This window comes from Podarcis raffonei, chromosome 1, assembly GCF_027172205.1.
Source record: "Podarcis raffonei isolate rPodRaf1 chromosome 1, rPodRaf1.pri, whole genome shotgun sequence".
In the NCBI taxonomy this organism is placed as follows: Eukaryota; Metazoa; Chordata; class Lepidosauria; order Squamata; family Lacertidae; genus Podarcis; species Podarcis raffonei.
The window spans coordinates 63,649,627-63,671,121 of NC_070602.1; the positions used below are offsets into that span (position 1 = coordinate 63,649,627).

The 21,495-nt window shown below is 41.5% G+C and overlaps 1 protein-coding gene across 2 annotated transcripts; it reads left to right on the top strand.

Annotated features, from left to right (window-relative positions):
* Nucleotides 1-2,032: 2,032 nt before the first annotated feature.
* ARL14EP (ADP ribosylation factor like GTPase 14 effector protein) lies at nt 2,033-15,047 on the top strand. 2 transcript variants are annotated; one of them, XM_053389782.1, is made up of 4 exons: nt 2,039-2,158; nt 9,389-9,885; nt 11,212-11,342; nt 12,081-15,047. In XM_053389782.1, the coding sequence occupies exons 2-4, from the start codon at nt 9,463-9,465 to the stop codon at nt 12,307-12,309; spliced, it is 783 nt and encodes a 260-aa protein (XP_053245757.1). In that variant the 5' UTR covers nt 2,039-2,158; nt 9,389-9,462; the 3' UTR covers nt 12,310-15,047. The 2 variants fall into 2 exon arrangements, with proteins under 2 accessions (XP_053245767.1, XP_053245757.1); XM_053389792.1 differs by lacking the exon at nt 9,389-9,885 and having other exon boundaries at nt 2,033-2,158.
* Nucleotides 15,048-21,495: the final 6,448 nt, after the last annotated feature.

Genomic DNA, 21,495 nt, shown 5'->3' on the forward strand with positions numbered 1-21,495 from the left:
AGGTGGCTTTCACTGATGAAATGGAAGAATAAATATATAATCGATTATTATTATTATTATTATTATTATTATTATTATTATTATTCCCTGCCCATTTGGCTGGTTTTTCCTAGCCACTGTGGGCAGCTTACAGCATACCTAAAAACATCAAGAATTGTCTTATTGTCAATCAACGGATTGACAACATGACAATGCTTGCAATATATGAACAGATTGCTTATAGACGCAGACTTTGTTTCAACAAATATATTGGAAAAACCAGGAACCAAAAAGAAGGAATAAAATGGACAGTTCTACCAATGGAGGGAGGTACTAGGTAGAGGTCCCCAAGGATCAGTATTGGGACCTATGCTTTTTAATTTGTTCATAAGTGATCTAGAGTTAGGTAAAGGTAAAGGGACCCCTGACCATTAGGTCCAGTCGTGGCCGACTCTGGGGTTGCGGCGCTCATCTCGCTTTATTGGCCGAGGGAGCTGGCGTACAGCTTCCGGGTCATGTGGCCAGCATGACTAAGCTGCTTCTGGTGAACCAGAGCAGTGCACGGAAACGCCATTTACCTTCCCGCTGGAGCGGTACCTATTTATCTACTTGCACTTTGACGTGCTTTCGAACTGCTAGGTTGGCAGGAGCAGGGACCGAGCAACGGGAGCTCACCCCGTCGCGGGGATTCGAACCGCCGACTTTCTGATCAGCAGGTCCTAGGCTCTGTGGTTTAACCCACAGCGCCACCCGCATCCCTTGATCTAGAGTTAGGGATGAGCAATTTGTATTAATTTGGTAATGATTTGTTAAAATTATGGAAAATCAATAAAAAAATAATTGGCAAAAAAGAGTTAGGAATGAGCAGGGACGTAGTTCAAGCAGCTCAAGGAGCTACATAGCTAAGTTTCCTCACGATAATAAAATGTTCAGGGTAGTTAAAACAAAAAAGGATTGTGAATAGCTCCAAAAGGATCTCTCCAAGCTGAAAGAATAGGTAGAAAATGGCAAATGCAATGAAATGTAAGCAACTGTAAAGCGATGTGTATCAGGGGAAAAAATCTTAATTTCACATATATGTGCATGGCGTCTGAACGGACAGTGATTGACTAGGTGTGAGACCTTGGATGTCAGCAGTGTGTGACAGCTGTGAAAAGGGCAAATTACATGCTAGGATCATTGAGAAAGGAATTTAAAATAACGCTGTCAACACCTTAATTCCATTATACTAATCTATGGTGCAACTGCACTTGGAATGCTGTGTACAGTTCTGACAGTACACCTCAAAAACATTGCAGAGCTGCAATAGATGCAGAAAAGCGCAAGCAAACTTATCACGATGCAACTTCCCCTGACTTACTCAGGACTGACATACAATCTCAGCAATTCAGCCCAATCGTAGTCAGAACTAGGCAGGTCTTAAGTCACGCGGGGGGGGGGTGGAAGAGAGCATTCTCGCGAGACGTAACACGAAGTCGAAGTTGCTGTGTTTTCATAGCGCGGGGAAAGGAAGAGGGGAAGTTTGCTGCGCATGCGCCGCTGCTAAATTAGCTGTAACGTTCATTCACTTGACCGGAAAGGGAAAAGAGGACTGTTGAACAAATGTTGTAGAGAACGAAGGTGCACATTTGACTCCTCCACTCTCTCCAAAAATACCGAAGCGAAGGAGCAAGCGCCTGCCAAAAGCTTATTGGAAATACGCTTTGACATGGTAGTCAAGTGGCTGGTCTTCTGCTGAGCCGTACATAAAGGGCAGAAAAGCGCGACCTTCCTTGTTAGTGTCCCTTACTGACGGAGGAGTGCCCGTCGTGCCGAACTTCTGCCTACGCGGCGGCAAGAGTTCAACGAACAAAGCTCCGCGCCTCCCAACAAAATAACCGCGTGCTTGGAAGCCTCGGCCAATCTCGGAGAACGCGCTGCGACCACATGGCCCGTCTGAAGTGAAGGCTGCTTTTGCCTTTCCACTTCTCTTGCCCCGCACATGGCGGACCCCCGCCAACAAGTGCTCGGGAGCCGGAAGTCGCGATAGGGAATCTGTGAGGCTGCCGCTTTTCCTCGCGGGCTGCCGTTTCCTTCCGTCGACGCGTCGCTGCTGGGGCCAGTCGGCTTCATGGCGGCCACGGGCGAGGCGAGCGCTGGGGTGGGAGCGGGACAGGGCCGCAGGAGAGCCTATGTGAAGGTAGGCGTCGGAGGAGGAGCGGGGAAGCCGTAAAGCTTTTGCAAGGATAATGCTGTTTCCCCACGTGCGCGTGATTTTAACGACGCGGGGAACGTTGGGAGTCGCTAATACGCTAGATTTGTTAGCGCTTCTTATCCTGCTGTGCTTTTAATTTGTCGCAGTTATAGGCCGCCTTTTGTTCCGAGGAGCTCAAGGCGGTGCACATGGTTCTCCTCCCCCATTTCATCCCCGCGAAGTAGGTCACCCACTGAGCTGCACGGCTGAGCGGGGACTCGAACCCAGGCCTCCCCCCAAGTCATAGACCTGCGCTGTAACCATTGTGCCACGCGGGATCTCGAAAGACTTTGAGTTTTCCCCCGCCCCTATTTATTGTTGCCCTCACAACAATCTTGTGAGGTAGGTTAGGCTGTGAAATGTTACCAGGAATACACAATTAACGCGGAGAAAGATGCATATACTGTGTGTGTGTGTGTGTACACACACATGTATACACACGTGCACTTTGAAATTAAAAAAAAAAGTTAAATGCTCTACTGGCTCTTTTTCACACAGAATGTTCCCTGGAACATAACTTTACTCCCTGTTAATTCATAATTTGGAAAATAGCCTTGATTGGGTTCTGTGGTAAATTGGGAAAAGTTAACCAAAGGTAGAGACTGAGGTCACGTAGATGGAACTTGACTGTTTTGACATATCCTCAGTCAATAACTTTTCACAGACTTGAAGCTAGGCTTGCCACTATCACATTCAGTTGTTTTTGTGAATTTTCCGCTAGTTTCTCATGTTTTGCAAAGCAGACTGTGACTGACTCTAGCAATATATACACGTGCAATATTTTGAGTGTGAAAATCACAGGCCCTTTAAATATATGAAGGAAATACCATATTGGCCGAAATATAAGCCACACCAAATATAAGCCACCTTTAAAATTGAGGGGGGGGAATACCCAAATATAAGCCAGTATGCTCCTGGCTGCATACTGGGGGGGGGGGGGCGCTGCGTTGCTGGCTGCCTTTCCCCTTCCTCACTCTCTCCCTTCCCGGCCTTGGGGGAGAGGATGGGGGACTATGTACAGGCACTGTTTTACCCGCGCTCCTGGCTGCATACCGTAAGGTTGCGAATATAAGCTGCACTTTAACTTTTCAGGGTTGGAATTTGGGGGGGGGAGTGAGGCTTATATTCAGGCCAATACAGCGTAAAGTTGTCCAAATCTGTGTGCATGCAGTCTCTTAGAGACTGGGCCTTCATTTGAGTAGACAAATGCTTCAAGCTGTTTTAGTCAATTTAGCCACTTCACTTTTGTGGGACTAATATGAGAGCCAGTCTGCATTTGTACCACATTTATACATTAGAGATGTGCTAACTATAAATGTGAAAAACTCAGGAAACATTGATAGTAAACTGCTTAAAGGCCACCTTGGCAATTAAGCAGTATATAAATTTAATAGTAAGTTACAGCTCTTTGAGTGTACATTTGGTTGCAAACCCAGTTTTGTGCCATGCAGCCTGTAGCTTTGTGGGGATGATAGGAAAATCATGCAAACAGGCCTGTCCCTTGTGTTGAGGAGCCTATTTTTCTTCCACACCTACACCATTACATTTTCATAGCAATTGAGCTACTGATACCAGATCAGGACTAGTGCCACAGTAATTTAAAGCACTCCGGCTGCAGTACAAAAAGCAAAGATCTGTATGCAGCTATATGTTCTATTAGGATTGCCTCTTTGTGTTATAAATTCATGTGCTTTATATGCTTTCTGTATTTTGTAAAACTTTTTGTATATGTAATATCTGCTTTGCTTTAATATGTGTTGTAGCACGTTTGCCATAATTGCTGGCTTCTAGGTTACCTTTAGGCATATGACCAGAGGTGCAGTCAGTAATCAATGGAGAGCTTCTCCCTTCTTTCCCCTTTTCTTGGTGTCTTATGATCGCCTGGTTCAGAGCTGTTTGCAGGAGTTTTCCTTTCTTCTTCTGAGCATGCTCTCAATTCTACTGCATCCTCTAAAAATGACCTTGGTAGGGTCCAGGTGATGGGTTTATACATATTTGAACAGTGCTTTGTTACTGGTGATTATTGTACCAGCCAGTAGCAGTATGTTAAAAGTACCTCTGAGCACATTCAGAGTCTGTTTCTCTTTCTGATGAACAAGTGCAGTTTGCCTCAAGAATGAAAGAAAACAGGTGACATAAACTGTTTGGGCTCTGTGCTTCTTTCTTCTAAGAAACTGAATGCTGCTACTACCTCCATTACAAATACAGTGCAGAACTAAATAACGTAACCTCCCTCACATAAAAATTCCACTCTCAATACATGGTGCCAGCTAGTCAGCAATGCTGTCTTCCAAGATAATATCCTCAGTAGAGCTGGTGGGAAACCTGTGATCCCTCCAAGTCTTGTTGAACTGCAACTTCCATCTTCTGTAACTACTACTATTATATTTGTTTGTTTATACCCCGCCTTTTTCCCTTGACAGGGGCTCACAGATAAAATAAGAACAACTAAAAACGGGGGGGGGGGGGTATTAAAAAATTAAACATTAGTAGAACTAAAACTATGGATGGGCAGTCACAGAAACAAAAACAGTGTGGTACCCATCTGCTCATTACAAACTGTCAGTTTTCAAAAGCATGCTGAAACAAGGTGTCTGGCAGGAGGACTCCTAAGAGGGAGCAAGTCTAACTTTTCTTGGGAGATAGCCGTGTTGGTCTGCCATAGTCAAAACAAAAAAATTTTTTCCTTCCAGTAGCACCTTAAAGACCAACTAAGTTAGTGCATGCACACGAAAGCTCATACCAAGAACTAACTTAGTTGGTCTTTAAGGTGCTACTGGAAGGGGAAAAAAAATTTGTTCTCTCTTGGGAGGGGGTTCAAACCCTGAGAACAGCCACCCAAAAGGCCCTGGCTAGAACTGATGGGTGTTGTAGTCCAACAACATACTGAAGGCCACAGGTTCTCCATGCTCTGCAGTGTAGGGATTAAGCAGACCAATTCACTCTCATCCTCTGTCCCAACCCCTTTTCCATATTTTATTTTGCAACTTGCATTCAATGTTCCATGGCTCTTAAGTCCTCATTAGGCTGAGTGGTTTGGAATTGTTCCCTTTGGGGTTTTTTGTTTTGTTTTTTAATGTTTTGCTTGACTCCTTTGCTGTTGGCCTTTTCACTTCTGTGGCACTCCCATGTACTGAATTTCTGGAGTGGAGAGCCTTTTCTACTTATGTAGGCTCCTCATGTAATATAGAACTATAATCTTCCATGGTTGATAAATGGGCAGAGGGGAAAACTCCTGAGTAGGGTTACTATATGTCTGATTCCTGGTTCATTAAACTCCCTCCCTCCCCCCTCTCAGTCTGCTATCAACAGTCTGTAATTCTAAGAATTGTCAGGCCATTTTGCAGTTTAAAAAATATTTTTCCTAGTGTTGAAATGTATATACTTGCTTGGGGAGATTCCCTTGAGTATGTAGAAACAACTGATTAATTCTTTTGTGATTAATTTTTTTTGATGGCCCAGTTGTGCTCCCAAACGCATAGGTATTTGATCACTTGTGCTCACTATTGGAACAAGTGGGAGCTGCAACAAAATGTTGCAGTGTAAAGTTAGCCAGTCATGTCCTGTTCCAAGATGCTCATGTGAAAGCTCAAATATAATGCAGAACTTAAAGCAGTTGCGGAAAAGGAGTAAAAACTGAATCAACTGCCAAGTGAATGCAGCCTTAGTCAGTGGATGCATTGACCAGTTTAGCATCCTGGCCCAGCCCCCTGCTTCCCAACGCACTCACTCTTCAACATGTAAACTATTTAATTTAATTTTGTTTTTATTTAAATTCTGTTTTTCCGTCAAAAGGACCTTCAGTCAGCCTCACTAAAAATAATACAATTACGTAAAGGTAAAGGTACCCCTGCCCATACAGGCCAGTCGTGTCTGACTCTGGGGTTGCGCGCTCATCTCGCTTAAGAGGTCGGGGGCCAGCGCTGTCCGGAGACACTTCTGGGTCACGTGGCCAGCGTGACGAAGCTGCTCTGGCGAGCCAGCACCAGCGCAGCACACGGAAACGCCGTTTACCTTCCCGCTATAAAGCGGTACCTATTTATCTACTTGCACTTAAGGGTGCTTTTGAACTGCTAGGTGGGCAGGAGCTGGGACCGAATGACGGGAGCTCACCCCACCGCGGGGATTCGAACCGCCGACCATGCAATCGGCAAGTCCTAGGCACTGAGGTTTTACCCACAGCGCCACCCGCGTCCCTTAATACAATTACATACTGTATCATAAAAAAATATTTCAAAGTAGTCAATAACAATGCATTTGAAAGAAATATATCCCATTTATAGCAGTAGAAAATATGACTCTTAATATGCTCAACATCCATAAAGCCTGCCAGCAGAGAACGGTCTGGCCACCTAAAAATATTTCGTTGAGCTAGTGAGAATTTTTCCAAGCATCATCATCCCAAGTGCCTTGCTAAAAGTTGTCGCTTGACTGCTCATTTTCCCTGCAGCTCGCTTCCCTGTCTCTGCTGGCACTCATTCCTCTTTGCTCCACAGTGAAACTCCTATGCTCCAGAGATCATGGGTGCAATTTGACAGTTGCATTATTTTTCTAGCTATGACCTCCCTATTTTCCAAGGCAAAGATAGCTAGACTAGTACTGTGGAGGGTGAAAGGGAGGAGGCAGCTGTGCTGGGTAGGGTGCAGAAGTAAGTTTGCTACAGTTTGCAATTTGGTTAGTTTCCTAGGAATAACTCTCATCTTAGAGCTAATTCCTACAAATGCTTCAGCACTTATGTGATGCCAAAGTGGTCAAAAGAATACCCATGCACAATAAAGAATCTGAACCCTTTTGGTATTGTGTGCTAATGCACACTCGCCTGGGCCTTTCAATTGTGTTGAAGCATTTGTGCAGTTTGTTCCACCCTGGTTTTGCCTTGGGTGGTTGATGAAGACTGCATGATGCCATGCTAAAGAACACTGAAGAACTCAAACACAGAAGAATCTGTCCATTAAAAATGGAGTTGTAGAAGTATAGAATTACAAGCCTGTTCTCCAGAATGGAAAACGTAATCCTGAATTTGCTGATATTTCTCCTCCTCTTTCATCTTGTTACCCTGTCCTGCTGCTGATGGTGTAGTGCCTTCTCCCTTTTAAAAAATTCTTTCTGTAAACACCAGCAGTTGTTGCTTGCTTGCTTTCTAGCACCACCTGCCATGGTTTTAATGAGCATTTCATAGGGCATCAGCAGTTTAGCTTAGTTCCACGCCAACAGCAAATTAATGTAATATTCTTGCCATCTTCTGTTCTTACTAAAATTTGCTGCTATCCTACCTTTCTTTAAATGTGAGCAAAACTGAAGCACCAGATGTTGCAACGTTCATCAGGGTAAAATATTGCCAGTAACAACATTATTCAAATCTTGATCCTGTCATTTTAAGCAGGGTCTGACAGCAGAAAACAGTTTTGTACATCTGTTTCTCTATCCCAAATGGGACGAGGTCTTCAGACTAGTAAGATAATTTTTTGAAAACAAGCAATGTTCTATTGGAATTTGTGGTAAATTCGTGGGAACTTAAACCATTAAAAGCCTAAGTTCAGTGTTTAGCTGCAGAAGTGAAATGCTTGTGACCCATAATGCAAATGCTTGCAGAGGTGGGAATATGTTGCTCCCTGTGACATGTTGCTGCGAAGGCTTGAGCCTGAAAAGAGAATGCAAAATGCAATATTTCTTAAGAAGTAAGACAAGAAAAATGATAGTGTCTCCAGCTGAAGCATCCGGGACTTTTGAGAGCAATTCTATCATGCCCTCTTGAAAAATCTGCTCTAGAAGATCAGGAGGCGTTCAGTGCAGTGTGAGAGGCTGCAGCCTGAAGAGAAATTTGGTACAGACCATGAGCATAATAAGCACAGTGTTCTTTGAATTTTGGCCTCTGAAATTAGTTGAAACAAATGCCATAGCTGTGCCAGTACTAGAAGATGTCTTAAAAATGATCCTAGTTCTGAGTAAAATCTCAGTTTGGCCTTATGAAAAACTAGTTTGAACCATGGATGGACACATGCACATGTATGACTCATGGAAATGGAAAACAGCAGGGGATTTAAATTTTTTTTGCTGCTCTGATTTGGAGCTTGTCTGCAAAATTTAGATATCTGCAATGTTACTTCTTGCTTAATAGCTTCTGCATATATGCTTTGCTTCCGTCATTCTCCTTGCAAATTACTGGCTTTTCCTTCCACTTGAATATGAACTGCATTAGAAAATCTTCATAAAAACTTTCTTAAGGATGCTTCCCTCCTCCTCAATTAAAATAGATAATGGATGCGGTCTGAAGGTGCATCTCTAATGTGGGAATACTCCTGTGTGTACCCTCCTAGTATAGTCAGAATAGCGTGTATGAGATGCCTCGTACAAAGACACACATTCCAACTGCTTCTGTCCACATCTTAAATTTTACACAGGAAGAATCCAAGAGATGGGCTTGAGACTACTTTCCCAAGGACATCTACTAGACTACTACTATCAGTATAATTTTTATGTTTAAATCATACCCTGAGGTTTTGAAAACATTAAGATTGTTGCATCAGATCTGTTAGTAGACCCTAGGTAGAACCTTGATTTTTGAATTTTTAAACAACTTGACATTTTTTGTTTTGGACAGATGAAGTTGAACTTATTTTCTGGAAAGCTCGGGATTCATAATGCCAACAGTCACACTAATACAGATAACTTATTGGTTTGGCAGTCTTACCAGTGAGCAGCCTTTGAGGAAGTCAGTGCCACTGTAGTTCTTAAAGTACCCTTTCATTGGCAAGGGATGCCAATCCATCTGGCTTAACTCTCGACTAGGCTAAGCTTCCTTTCGTACCCACTTATTGAGGCTAGTACAGAGTTGTCCTAGCCACTTGCATTCCTTTGGTCTCCATATCAAATGCTTCTTAAATGGTATGGCAGTTGCATTGACATGCCTACGCCTTTCATGGAAGCTGCTGTACTTCTGCGCTCCGGATGCCAGTTTTTACCCAGATTAATGCATTCTGGTAGCAGAGGTTTTGTACAAAATCTTATGGCTGCCTCCAGATCATAAGACAAAGGCAAAAGTTGCCTGCACAATCAGCTGTATTGTAGAGTTCAGCTGAATCCTTGAACATCCATATTAGGTTTGTTTTTATTTTGGGTCTAGTTGAAAGTAAAGGTATGCAGCATGAATCTCATTTCCTTCACTGCTTTCTCCAGGCTAATCGTAACAGCTGCTAAGGACGACAAAGACAAACTGTAGACAATCAAATATATTGTACTGGTCAAGTAAAATGGATCCATGTTCAGTAGGAAATCAGCTGCAAGCTAGCAGTGATTGCCATAAAACATACTTTACCTGTCACACTGGATTCAAGACTAAGCAAGAACTATCATCAACTGATCTGTTACTCCTTCAGCTTAGGACTGGGATAACACTTTCAGAGAACGATACAATCTGCTTCCATCATGCTAAAGTTTACCTTGATAGGTATGAAGACTTGCAAAAGTCGTGCTGTGATCCTTTTAATATGCACAAAAAGCTTTCAAGGAAAAACTTGCATGCAATTGACATAGACGATGCAACTGTTCTAAGTGCCAAGTTTGGACGGCAGTTTATACCTGGCTGGAAACTTTGTCAAAAATGTACACAGATAATAAATGGAAGTGCAGAGGTTGATTCTGAAGACCGTCAGCGAAGGAGACTTGATTCAGACGTATGTATATGGGATAATTTTTTTCACCTATCTATTGGACTTAGGCTGCAATCTTGTGCACACTTACCTGAGAGCAAGCCCCAGTGAAAATGCTGTTCCTTAATTCGAAGTAATTGTGCCTGTGGGTTGGGCTGTACTTAACGTAGAGCATCACTAAGATAGCTATTATTAATTAATTAACCCTCAGGTACTAATGGTATGCTAAATACTGTGCAATTTCCACATGTGTGGTCATCACTTGATAAGTGCAACATGAAGAATTATGTGAAACAGCCATCATTAGTCAAAACTTAACAAAAGTCACTCTGATATAACCTCACATCATCTCAAATGTAGTAACTGGCAATAGAGCATTAATACATGTAGCTGCAGTTCCTCACATGATATGTTATGCATATATGTATGAATGTGCCCTAAGCAAGTCTAACGTGATTAATGTGGAAGAAAGAGCAGGGCTGGACACTAGAATGGTGAAACTGAGTAGAAGTGGATTAATTCATAGCCATGTATAAAAGTTGGAACCACGGCAGTCTTTGGGGAACAATGAGATCTAGTCTACACATACAACAGAGCAAAGTGTAGGAGTTCTGATGAGATTGAATCGATAGCATTCTGCCCCCTTAGAACTTATTTCATCACTTGATAGAGGGGGGTATCTATTCCTAGCAATAAAAAGCAGCATGATGGAAGATGTACTTTGAAATGGAAGTTATTCTTCAGTCTTCACCTAATGAAAACATACAGCAGATAATTTTTTTAAAGATGAGGTCAAAAGAGAACTGAAAATATGTCCTGTTTACTTATTAAAGTAGGCTTTCACTATTTCTTTTTCCATTAATTTGCACCATTAGATATATACTCATATCCCGTTTACCTGCTCCACAAGAAATTGCCATTGCTTTTTTACTTCACTTCCTAGTGTTACTGCCCGTTTAGAGAGACCTTACGAGTGGTCAGGTGGCTAAGATGTCATAAAATTAAAATGCGTGTGTTGGGGGAGAGGGATGCTGTGTGCCACAGCATACAGCAACCACTTGTTCACATTTTTTGTATTAACCTGTAATAATCTTCCTTGACCAAGAGCAATTGCCCTGTTCATGTAGACAGGGATTGAGGGCATCTCAACCTTATCCCCCTTCATATTCATGAACTGAGTATTTGAAGGCAATGACACTCAACAGAAAGGTTTTTTTTACATTTGGCCCCAGCTTTGAGCCTCTTTTTATCTAAGAAGTGACAGCATTCTAATTGATTAGCAAGCCTCTGGTAGTGTATGCATTAAGCTTTGTATTAATAGTTCCAATGAAATTGTCTGTATCTGTTCAGGGACGTACAGCTAAGGCCTTGAAGTCCTTACAGTTTGCTAATCCAGGACGACATTCTGAATTTGCTCCAGAAGCAAACAAAAGGGAAAAAAGAAGGCTGCAGACAAAAAGCACATCCAACAATTCAGACAGGTGAGCTCTTTTCCTCCGATGATTACACTTATCCTTGCTTTCACGCCCTTGGGGGAAAGTCTTTATTTGCATCTGGACCATGCTTCAAGTCTGCTTAAGTAGATAGAATCTCTTTTCATTCAAGTGCATAGAAATGGTGTGATAAAAATCCATTGTAAGGCATGGAAAAAACCTTGAAGAATAAAGAATTGCCACACAATAATGCTGTTGGAGCATCTGAATTAATCCACAGAATAGCTAAAAGGTGACTGATCCTGCCTTTTCTGTTCCAAAGTGGTTCTGAACAAATCAATCCTGTACTGAAGCAGGAAGGTGAATGTTGATTAGAGTTGTCCACAGCATCAGTAGACTCCTTTCAGATATAACATGTGATCACACCTTAGATAGTAATGATGCCCTTCCCCAAAATTAATGAACCCTAAAGCATTCTGTCCACCGTTGCAAAGGGAAAGAGAAAGGAAACAGAATTGCATAGCCTATGGACAGACATGACAACCTGTTGCATGGACAGACTCTTGTCAACATGTTTCTATATGTAATGGTGCCTCCCTAGAACCTAAACTTGCCCGAAATTTATTGGCAGTCTCTGTGGCTAATGTAATGTATGGCTTTTGATTCTTGGCATAAGATTAGCCAGAGCAAATTCACCTAAAAGTAGATTTTAACTGAATTGCCAGTGACTTAAAATGGAGTCCAGTGTTACAGATTGCTGTTAATTCTGCTTTCTTTCTCCTCCAGGCAACTCATACCAGCAAAGAGCAAAGTGTACGATAGCCAAGGACTTCTGCTTTATAGTGGGATAGACCTCTGTGACTGTCTTGATGAAGATTGCCTAGGATGTTTCTATGCTTGTCCCAAGTGTGACTCCAGCAAGTGTGGACCTGAATGCCGCTGTGATCGCAAGTGGCTATATGAGCAAATTGAGATAGAAGGAGGAGAAATTATAAGGAATAAGCAAGCGGTATAGCTTGCACGTTGAATTCAAGTAATGAGCGTACATGCCAAAGGTTTTCACTTACAAAAATGCATAAACTTTGTTCAGATTTCCAGTTAGTGTTTGAAGCGGTATATGAAAGTTGTGGCTCAGAGTTAATTTCCCCTTTTTGGCACCCTTACAAAAAAGAAAATCTAGAACCTTATTAATGGGCAAGTGGATTAATCGGAACAGTATTATGCATTTTGCACCATGTACTCTGTAGAAAAGATGCATTTCCCAAGCGTCTCCCCTCTTTTCACCTGGGAGTGTTGCCCATTTCAGAAATGTGACCATTGATTTCATCACTTTAATTGCTAGAAGCCATGAACAGTATTAGCACATAGTAGATTTGTGATTTGATAAGGATGTTGCATGGTGGGTAGAAGATATTAACAGATAAAAGGCTTTTTGAGAAGATGGTACCACTTCAAAGAAAAGTATTGGACCGCTTTGAAATATTTCCGTGTTTTTGTTTTTAATCTGAATACAAATCTATCTTGTGTTTTCAACAGTATTTCACTGATGAGAAAATAATAAACCAAAGATGTAATCTCAGGTAGCATTTCCATTATGGGTTTGTTATTTGAGAACTATATATTTGAGTCTCTAGGCAGTCAGACAGAGAATTTTTAGGATGAATGACAACACAGTTCCATTTAGCCTTTAAGAATATGTGCAAGTTAATTATTTGAATTTGGACATTAGGAGCACAAATGGGGAACCAGGAGTAATGTGTTTTATATTGCAGTCACCGATGCTCTGCATAAGGATATGTACAGAATTTATTTTCCGTAGCAATTAAAAGGCTGCATTTTCTTGCAGGGCCATTTTCATAGTTTTGACCCCATATGCAATAAGGAATTGTATCTGTGTAAATTAAACTTGCCCTTGAGGATAGATTACTTTCCATTTGAAAATGATAGATGGTAAAATGTGTAAGACTTTAAAAGTTCCTGTTAAGTATTATCCTAGGAGTTTTGTTTGACTCTGCCTATGTTCAGGAATTTATCCTGTTACCTGTACTGTCCTAGGAAGGCAAATTGTGTCATGCAAAGCAAGAAAGCTGCATAGGAGCTGGTGGGTGTTTGTCCCGAAATTCAGGAGGAGATGGAATTGAATCCATAGCCCTGAACTTGGAGTTCCATGACTGCTCTGAGGGGCCCACGTGGAGATACTCCCTTATTTGACATATAAATGTTTATTGAAGGGCCATGAGGTCTCAGAACATTGGAGTGTATCCAAGGAGCCTCTGGATTAAGTCAATTGTGTCTTTACAGTATTTGTATGCGTGCATTTATTTATATTTGTATAGAAACCATTTCATTATCAATTATAGTTGCATTTTTTTACAATTTGCAAATGTCTGTACTTTAAAAGACTTAAGATTGCACCTTTGCTGGGGCTGCATTATATCTGACTAAATTGGGCATTAGCAAATCATTTTGTAAAGAGAAATCCACTGTAGGAATGGTTATTAAATTTAAAATTGCTTCACTTGGTATCTTTTTTTAAAAAAAGCATTTTTCTATCTAAATCAACTCCAAAGCCTCAGTATGCAAATAGCTTTATTGGGACCAACCAAAATGCCACACATTTATCTTCATAGGTCTTAATAAAGGTATTACCATACTGTGGCTTTGGGCTTTTTTTCCCTATTGTATGAATCAATACAGACTTAATATTTTTTTAAATCCCGTAAAATAACTTTAGAATACTATGTGCAACTTTGCTTGACTTGATTGATTTCATATGTTATGTAGTAAAGTTCTTACAGCTATGTACAGAAAACTAGCCATCACCTAAAACTGTTTTAGAGCCTGCCTAACTGCTGGCAAGTGATTTGAACAGATGGATTTTTTTACTCTCCCTGCAAAGTGCCATTCTGCAAAGCTTACAATAAAATAAAAGTACTTAAAGGGAAAAGTTTGACACCTGAACAATGAGATACATATATATGGTTTTATCCAAAGCTGTCCAGGTGCGAGCAGAACAGACTTCTAATCATGCAATCAGAACTTCGCTCCTGCAGCCTCTCAAAATCTGCTCTGTGGGGTTGAGGAACCCCCGAGTAAATTTGTGGAATTGTAGAAAGGCGTAGAGGAAGAAGATATTATGCTGCATGAGCTCACTATCAGTTTAAAAATTTGGATACTGGCAGATAAATAGCTGCAAGTCGCATTGCAGCATGCTGGAATATGAAATCCTCTTGAACTTAAATTTCTTAGTGTTGACATTTACTGGCACTAACAAAATGTAAAGCAGCAATGCAAATATTGTGTTTGTCTAATTTCTTCAACAAAAAATTGATCAAATTTACCCTCAAATGCTTAGACGTGTGTTTCAGTGACTAATCTATTATAAAATGTTATACAGTGTAATGGCTAGTATGTATTAGTAATATATTTTTCTTTTCATTTTGATATAGGTATGTATTGGTAATCTGCTCCAGATATTAACATTAATTAAACAGAGGTTGCAGTTCTGTGCACAGATACTTTGGTCAATTCCATGAATACTAACAGATAGTATGTACTGCATGCTGAAGTGATTAGTTATGCAGAAAAACTCCACTTAACACTGAAACATTACTGCTAGTACTAGACAGCTGCAAACGAAGATACACTATTGAGTAAATATCAGGTATTTTCTTTGTCAACTCACGTCTGAAGATTCCTATATTTCTTATCATTTATCAAATCCTGTTAATAAATACATTTATTTGAGCCACATATTTAGTTCTATTATTCTTCTTTTTAAAGTTCATCCAGATAGGTAAAGGTACCCCTGCCCGAACGGGCCAGTCGTGTCCGACTCTAGGGTTGCGCGCCCATCTCGCTCAAGAGGCCGGGAGCCAGCACTGTCCGGAGACACTTCCGGGTCACGTGGCCAGCGTGACTAAGCAGCATCTGGCGAGCCAGCGCAGCACACGGAAACGCCGTTTACCTTCCCGCTATGAAGCGGTACCTATTTATCTACTTGCACTTAGGAGTGCTTTCGAACTGCTAGGTGGGCAGGAGCTGGGACCGAACAACGGGAGCTCACCCCACCGCGGGGATTCGAACCGCCGACCTTGCGATCAGCAAGTCCTAGGCACTGAGGTTTTACCCACAGCGCCACCCGCGTCCCTATATCCATCCAGATAATGAAGAGTAAATATCTGAATACCTCTACTTTCTATTAATTTACTTAGCCCAAACTTATTACAAAACAGAGGACTACTACTCATTCATTTGTTTGTATGCCGCTTTTCCACCAAAAAAAAAAATGCTCAAAGAGGCTCACAGAAAAGGAATGCATTTCAAACAAACACTACAAAAACAATTTAATAACAGCATAGCAAAATAACATAGTAACAGTTTCATAATAACAGCAACATCATAACATGAAAAAACACATTTCAATACTATAAATATAACAAGATGACTTAAGCAACACAGCATCCAATAGCAAAATTAACAAGGGGACTTCACAGTTTTCTCTTAACTGTAGAAACACTCCTCCCATGATATTATCACCTTATTCTCTTGAACTTCGCGCCACCTGTACAGTTAAAGAGACATTTAGCTGCCTTATTATCTCTTGAATCTGAATCAAAAAGTCTGAGATTAATAGATTTAAGTGCCCTCATAGTGCTAGAGTAAATGAGGTTCTTCCCCATGTAGAAGGGTGACTTGCACCAGGGAGCGTGGGCAGTCTGTCAGATGGCGTCGGATTCCTATAATACAAAATTTTGTGGGATTATGGCTGTGCTCATATTTCCTAGGCAATGACATGCAAAATACTAATAATAACAACACATGTTTCCTACCCTTTTACAAACCTGAGGCAAAATGTACATACGGTGGAAAAGTTTATACAGATACCGGTGTGTATGAGAGGGGGGTACACTTGGGAGAGAAGAAAAATGAACGTGTCTGGGGTTTGGGGGTGTGTGTATGTGTATGTGTTGTCTCTTCTCTGAGCAGTAAGAAGAGGGGCTATCAACGTGTGGCTTCTTTGTATGTGTCATCTATGAAGGAAGGGAGAAATGTATATGTGATGTGGGGTGGGGGGGTGAGAGATGCATATGTGCCTGTAGTTTGTGTGCAGGGAGCGTGTGCATGTGTGCAAGGGGGTGGTGGGCCACCTGGTATATTTTCCTGTTACTGGGGAATGTGCCTTGTTATTAGACAGCAAAAGCATCACTGATGGGAGGGAGTCTATATTGTGTGATCTCCACAGTTAGGACCAGCAGGACATCCTTTGAGAAGCCTGAGTTTTTCCAGGGGAGAAGAAGCAATTACTGTACTGTCTTAAGATTTGTAATGTGCCCGCTAGTCCAAAAAAGGCTGATAACCACTGGTTTACAGAAGGAATTCATTTTAAAACCATAGCTTATGAAGCGGCTTGTTTCTATAAACCACAGTGAAGATTAGCCACAGTATAGGGTTCTTAATTTTGAAACTAAAGCTTCGGATCTCTTCACCCTGACAGTGGGAGAGAGCAGTGAGTTCAAGGCTTGTGTATGTAGCAAACCAAACATTGCCAATGTTTATGTCTGACCATTTGAGCCATATTAGGCTCTACACCATTGCCCTGAATAGAGCTGTGAACAATATTAGGCTGTATCTTCACAAAATTGTCCTGAACATCTGAGATGATGTCCTTGAAAGGTGAGTTTAATATGAATGGGCATTATAATTTTACAGGTGTTGATTTTGTTCTGTTTTATGGTGAACTTTGCTAGAGATTTCTTGCCATCTTGGGCCTCAGGAGGAAGAAAGGAGGCACAGTTACCTATAACCCCTAAACACAGTTGGATTTACTTCTGAGTAAGCATGCATAGGATAGCACCATAAGGCACTTTCTGTTGGATCAATTAATGCGGGTAAAAGAGTAGGCAGCAAAAATACAAAAGGTGTAGCTAATTAGAGTTGCTGAAATTTGAACCTAGGCACGAAGTTTATTAACTGCAAATATTTCACTTAATGGACTGAAAACTGACAAAACAGTTTCTAGGATGCTAATTGACTAAGGAGCTGTTTTTCCCACCATATTCTTACAGTTTTTAGGTAATTGCCAAGGGGGGGGGGAATCTATTTACACATGAATGTGGGAACCAAATGAGTTGTATATTGTACAGTCCCTTGGCTATTGGCTTGTGTAATTAATAATAATTGTAAAGAATAATATTCTTCCCTTCAACATAAATGCGAACCACTGCCTATCTTTTTGGTGTGGTTTTTTTTTCTTTCCCAATCAAATTCTCAAGTCCTGTGGTTGGTCTTTTCAGTCTGTTGGCCTTTCAGACTCATGAAATGTAATTACTGTTAACGCCACGAAAAGCTAGGCCTGCCGATTGAGTCAGCTTTTATCTCTGCATTTCAAATGTATCCCAAGACTGACCTTCAACCTCTCTCACCGCAGAAACCTGGAACTGGGAGAACAAAGGCTCCCTGTTTTAGTGAAGTTCATGCCATTTTATCATGTGGATATATTTTTACACAGGAGCAGGCTGGAGGTCGTCAGTCTCATTTTTACTTATGCCCTTAGCACAATTTGAATCCAGTTTCCTGAGGTGAAGGTTAAGCAGCATGTACACAAAGCTTTGGGAAATGGTAAACCTCAAAAGATGCAGCCCCCTAATGGTGGAGAACACTCCGGCAGTTGGGAGCACTGAGCAGTTGAGGTTCCAGATCACATAGAAACCAGGGCCACATCTGCACCAGACATTTAAACCACTATTATACCACTTTGACATTCATGGCCCTTCCGCAAAGGATCCTGGGAACTGTGGTTCATTAAGGATGCCAAGAGTTGTTAGGAAACCCCTATTCCTCTCAAAGAGCTATAGTTCCCAGGGGAGTTCCCCAGGGAGAGGGCTTGATTGTTAAACCACTCTGGAAACGGCAACTGATTCATTCACAGCAAAAACACAATTATGTGGTCTCCCAGAGAAGAGATCGCAGGCGCTTTACTACTACAGTGGACCCTCTAGTTACGTACCGCTCTGGGTATGTAACTTTCGGGTTACGAGCGCAGCAAAGCCGCATGCACAGAAGCGCGCCACATGCATGCACAGAAGCGCTCAATTGCGCCATGCACAGAAGCGGTGCCTCTGCCTACGGACTTTTCAGGTTGCAGGTGGACCCCTGGAACGAATTTAATTCGTATCCGGAGGGTCCACTGTACTCTGATCCTCCTGCAGCTGTACCATAAGAGAGCTAAGCCATAGTTTAGTTTAGCATGTTATCTGAACCTGGGCTTGTTGTCAGTCTCCTCTGAAAAAGACTGCAAACAATAAGCTGTAGAACGATTCCTGGCTACAGCTCATGAGAGATCTGAAGCAAATGAAACGAGCCTGGGTTCAGACAATATACTAAGCCAAACCATGGCTTGCCTCACAACAGCAGCATTGAAGAAGGAGCAAAACGGCCCCTATCCCTCCAGGAACATGCATGCTCTTAGGTTTCTGCTAAGTCATGGTTTGGTTTAGCAGCATGTGCAAAACTGGGTCAGTTGTATCTCTACCAGTCCCATTCCTATAATCCATCTGTTGTGGAGCCAGTAAATTACTGCTGCCCCTTTTCCTATTTAAAATGAGCTTTAATAACTTTTGTAGAGTTTCTTGTTTTTACAACTTCTTTATTACAAAGCCCACAGTTCTGCTGTATATGCCATCCCTCTTTCACCTTGTGAAAATAGCTTTGCCTTAATTCAGATAAGTGAACTCTCTCAATGATTCCTGTTCATCAGACAGTTTTAAAAGTTTGACTCTCTCTTTAAACTGACTGATCATGTTGGGAAATGACTTTATCGATTAAGGTTATTTAAAAGATAGAACTTCATTTATATACCTGCATATAACCAGATCAGAGGTTAAAAGCATCTATAATTAAAAATATTGTATTAACAGTAAAGAAATGCAGTCATCTTTAAAATAATATGGCTACTAAATTTCTTTTACATACTATTATTGCAAACAATACCCACAAGAACTCTGGGTTTGAAGAAGGAAAGGAGTCCAAAAGAGTTGGGAAGGTTCTTTTTTGGTTGCACTTTCACATTTCATAATTTCTAGAAAGGAAACTATTGAAAAGTGTTCCATAAATAATTCCTGAAATATGATTTACATTTGCTCCTGCCTCTAAATTACTTTGAACATGCATTTTTGGAGCCAGGCATTTGTCCTTTGGTTCTGACACAAGCTGTGCATCCATAGTAGTGACCAGAGGAGGGATGTCCACTGGGAGGAGCACAGAGAGAAGAAGCACCAAGGTACATCCGCAGCAGCACAACCAGATGCCTTCATCTGACCATATCAGTCTCTACAGCCACAACAGGCATTGTAATTTTCCAACAGCTGAAAAGCACAAGCGCACTCCTCCATTGTCTGCTGAGACAGAGAGGTGCCGACTATTCTCTCTTTGGCAAGTGGTGAAGTCTCAAGACAGGACCTTGAACTGTCTTCGCGTCACAAAGCAGGATGGGTCTTGCAGAGACTTTGGCTACTACAGTGGTACCTCGGGTTATGAACTTAATCCGTTCCAGAGGTCCGTTCTCAAACCAAAGCGTTCTTAAACCGAGGCGCACGCTTTCCCTAAAGAGGCCTCCCGACGCCGGTGTTCGGCTTCCGGGACAAAGTTCGCTAACTGGCATACCTACTTCTGGTTTCGCGGAGTTCGTCGTCCGAAGTGTTCGTTAACAGGGCTGTTTGTAGACCGAGGTACCACTGTATTAGCCAGGGTGCCAAGACCTGGAGCCCACCAGTCTAGGAATAGATCAGAGGGAAGCCTTAAAGGTGAGAGGCCTAGCTAGGCTGTGGAGAGACAGGTTGGGACAAGGTGTGGTCCAGAGGAATGAAAGCCAAAGCTCATTGGTCGCGCATTACAAAATCGGGCAGACGGTCTGCTTTGTCTATGAAAGCTCTAAGATTCAGTCCCTGGCATCTCTGGGTATAGCTAGGAGTGTTGGAAATCCTTTACACAATACTGAACTAGATGGGCCAGTGCTCTAAAGCTTTGACTGAAGGCTTCTAGTTTGATAAAATTAAAAATAATTAAACTGCTAATTTTAATCTTTTTTGTTAGTTCAGCTGAAACTGTGTTTTCAGATGAATATTGTAGAATAGATTATCCTAAAGGTTTTATGAAAAAATTACACTATTAAATCCAGCAGAGGGCATCACTTTACTACAAACATAGACTGTAGCATTCTGAAAACTAGTTTAATATTAGCTTCCAGGAGGTTTTTTTTATAAAAAAAATGCCCACTTGGACTTCTGATGATTACAGAGATTCACAGTAGGAGTTCACAATGTCCAACTGAGCAATAAATCAGGAAATGAGATTAAATTCATACAACCAAAGCTATAAGGTCAGGAACATTTTAAATAAATGTTAAGGATAAAGTCAATATTCTAATCATAAAATAAGTAAATCATTTATATCTGCTTCTTTCTGTTGCTCCGTGTGCTTTGTACATTCTTTATCATTCTGCTACATTTTCCAGAACTTCATAGCTCTGTTTAGTAATGATCCAGGAGTAACTCCTAGGTTTTTTAAAAATATATTTTAAATAAATGGGAGAACAGCATTGTTTTCCTTCTTTTTCTTTACAGCCTTGAGTTCCTCTTGCACCTAAGTGAAGCTCAGCCAATTACACCCGCATTAATCCTCTCCATTTTAACATAGTTACAAACTGCAGGTTGTCGACCACCAACCTGCCGCTTTTTCACCCTTTTCCATTTGCTAAACTTCCCATGTGATGAAGCATGCATGACTTTATGACATTTTGATTGCTCCTAATAAAGATATGACCATATGTCTAATAACTAATGAGCTCAGCCGGTTCTCCTTTTGCAGTTCGTGTCACACTGTTGCTATAGTGTACAAAAGCTTACAATTCACACAATAAACAATAATAAATGATAAACTTGCCAACCTCCCCTGCAAGGCGCTCTATGTGGGCCTACCCCTGAGGCTGGCCGAGAAGCTGCGGCTTGTGCAAAATAAGGTGACTTGACTCCTCCCTGGGGTGGAATATCGCCATCATGTTACACTGCTGTTGACAGAATTGTACTGAGCACCAAATGGTTTAAGGGCCAAGCTTAGGTGCTAGGTTCAAGATGCTGACATGGATCCTAGTTACCTAAAATTTTATCTCACACCTTATATACCCAACATCGCTGTGCTATAC

Excerpts from the sequence above, each read along its gene's own strand:
- ARL14EP (XM_053389782.1), top strand. The coding sequence starts at position 9,463 with ATGGATCCATGTTCAGTAGGAAATCAGCTGCAAGCTAGCAGTGATTGC. Across the intron at positions 9,886-11,211 it reads GAAGGAGACTTGATTCAGAC|GGACGTACAGCTAAGGCCTT; the intron begins GTATGTATATGG and ends GTATCTGTTCAG. Across the intron at positions 11,343-12,080 it reads ACATCCAACAATTCAGACAG|GCAACTCATACCAGCAAAGA; the intron begins GTGAGCTCTTTT and ends TTTCTCCTCCAG.